The sequence below is a fragment of the Scylla paramamosain genome, chromosome 32 (genome assembly GCF_035594125.1).
Source record: "Scylla paramamosain isolate STU-SP2022 chromosome 32, ASM3559412v1, whole genome shotgun sequence".
Classification (NCBI taxonomy): Eukaryota; Metazoa; Arthropoda; class Malacostraca; order Decapoda; family Portunidae; genus Scylla; species Scylla paramamosain.
This window is the reverse complement of record NC_087182.1, coordinates 5,789,281-5,791,254: the sequence shown is the minus strand read 5'-3', so window position 1 is coordinate 5,791,254 and position 1,974 is coordinate 5,789,281. Positions and strand designations below refer to the sequence as shown.

The window sequence follows — 1,974 nt, the reverse complement described above, 5'->3', positions numbered from 1 at the left end:
TTGGCCACCACAGCCATACTACTGGCGGCGGCGGCGGTGGTTACGGCGGTGGCGGCCACAGAGGTGGAAGGCAGGGCCCCAGCATTGTGAGGGCCCAGCTTGTTGGCCACCACAGTCACACCTCTGGCGGCGGCGGCGGCGGTGGTTACGGCAGCAGCGGAAGTCACGGCGGTCACGGCTCAAGTTACGGTAGCGGCGGGTAGCGGCTGCTGTGGTTAAGTCTGCAACAAGCGATCTTCAGCTGTTCTAGTTCTAAAGACAATCCTCGGCCGACCTTCTGTGCCATCGTCACATGTACCCGCACTCTTTCCCAATAAACGAGCAACCTGTCCCTCTATTGTGTGATGGAGCGCAACCCTCGTGTAGTGTGTGGACACTCTCCACATCCCGGCAGGCAAGGAGTGTATGGGGCCTCTCATGTGGCCTTTCCGCCCTTCCCAGCACCCTTGCGTTAGACCAGCGGGCGTGAATTGAAGTGGTGGGAGCAGGGAGCACTGTGCTGTCAACGCGGCACTTGTGTGAACGCTATTTTCGTACAAGTTTGCACAATTTTCAACTTAAACGCTAAAATATTTTCACACCATCGCCATTCCGTGCTTTATGATTCACTTTCTTGAATTTTACAACATTTTCCATTTCTTGCATAACTCCTTTATAGACTGCATCTCGAACCCTGCATATACTCCTCTAAGTGTCACTTAATACTTTCATAGGTACATGCATTTTCTTCCACTGGCTCAACGTAGAATCAATGAAGCTTGAGATCAATGTTTCGCAAAACGCCGTGAGCTGCAGTATGCGTGCCACTCACTACAGCACATCACTAGCCGGCAAGTCACTCACACAAAACTTGGTGACTTTTTAACTGAACCTTGAGGGCGAGTGGAGCTTGAGTCTGAGAGCGCTCGAGACCTGAGAAATCTTGAAGGGAGCGAGAGTTTCTGCTTTGATGAAGAGACCCAGTGCTTGGATATCACGGGAGTATGAAAAGACAGGATGGAGGCTTTGCAGAGTTATGATATTTGGCAGTCCCTCTTTGTTCTTTGTTATGTGTGAAGAATAATTATTGCTCTTTTGATCTAGGACGCCGTACATGATATCAAGAGTTACGGAAAGACAGGATGGAGGCTCGGCAGAAATATGACATGTGGCAGCCTCTCTCTGTCTCATGTGCATAGGAAAGAGAGAGAGAGAGAGAGAGGAGAGAGAGAGAGAGAGAGAGAGAGAGAGAGAGAGAGAGAGAGAGAGAGGAGAGAGAGAGAGAGAGAGAGAGAGAGATGTAAAGAACGCCATACAAGTATGTTGAAGGAATTATGAAAAAAATACGATGGAGGCTTTGCAGTGTTGTGATATGTGGTAGTCTCTCTCTCTCTCTCTCTCTCTCTCTCTCTCTCTCTCTCTCTCTCTCTCTCTCTCTCTCTCTCTCTCTCTCTCTCTCTCTCGTGTGTAGGAGAGAGAGAGAGAGAGAGAGAGAGAGAGAGAGAGAGAGAGAGAGAGAGAGAGAGAGAGAGAGCTGCTCCCTTGATGAACATACTATGCATGGACGAGTATGTGAAGGGAGTTATGGGACGACTACATGATGTGGGCCGCTTTCTGACATAGAGTAAAGCCACGCGTCACCAACGAAAACGGAATCTTCTACCCCGTACTTCCCAGGGCAGGCAAGAGCAGAGCCACTCCCTTCCCGAGTCAGAGATGCATCAGAAAGAACACTAAATCGTCTCAGTCTTTCAGTTTCCCCAAGGACAGACAAGGAGATCTGCGTACTTCTTTAGGGGAAAATATATGAAAGCACTCGATAATTCCCGGTTTCATCATAAGATTTCCTAAAATACCAAAATATTGACGTTTTCTCTCAAATCCACTGAAAGAAAATGGATGAACGGAAACTTCGATAAATATTTAGCTCCCATGCATTTTTAGATACTGTTTATGTAAGAGGAACACTGGCCAAGGGGAACAAAAAGGGGAAAA

The 1,974-nt window shown here is 48.3% G+C and overlaps 1 protein-coding gene across 1 annotated transcript in view; it reads left to right on the top strand.

Annotated features, from left to right (window-relative positions):
• The window catches only part of LOC135089121 (uncharacterized), a 966-nt gene extending 635 nt beyond the window's left edge, over nucleotides 1-331 (top strand). The window contains exon 2 of the mRNA XM_063984382.1: nucleotides 1-331. This exon is cut by the window's left edge and continues 383 nt beyond it. Within this exon, the coding sequence (XP_063840452.1) occupies nucleotides 1-193 (193 nt within the window). The 3' untranslated portion in view covers nucleotides 194-331.
• Nucleotides 332-1,974: the final 1,643 nt, after the last annotated feature.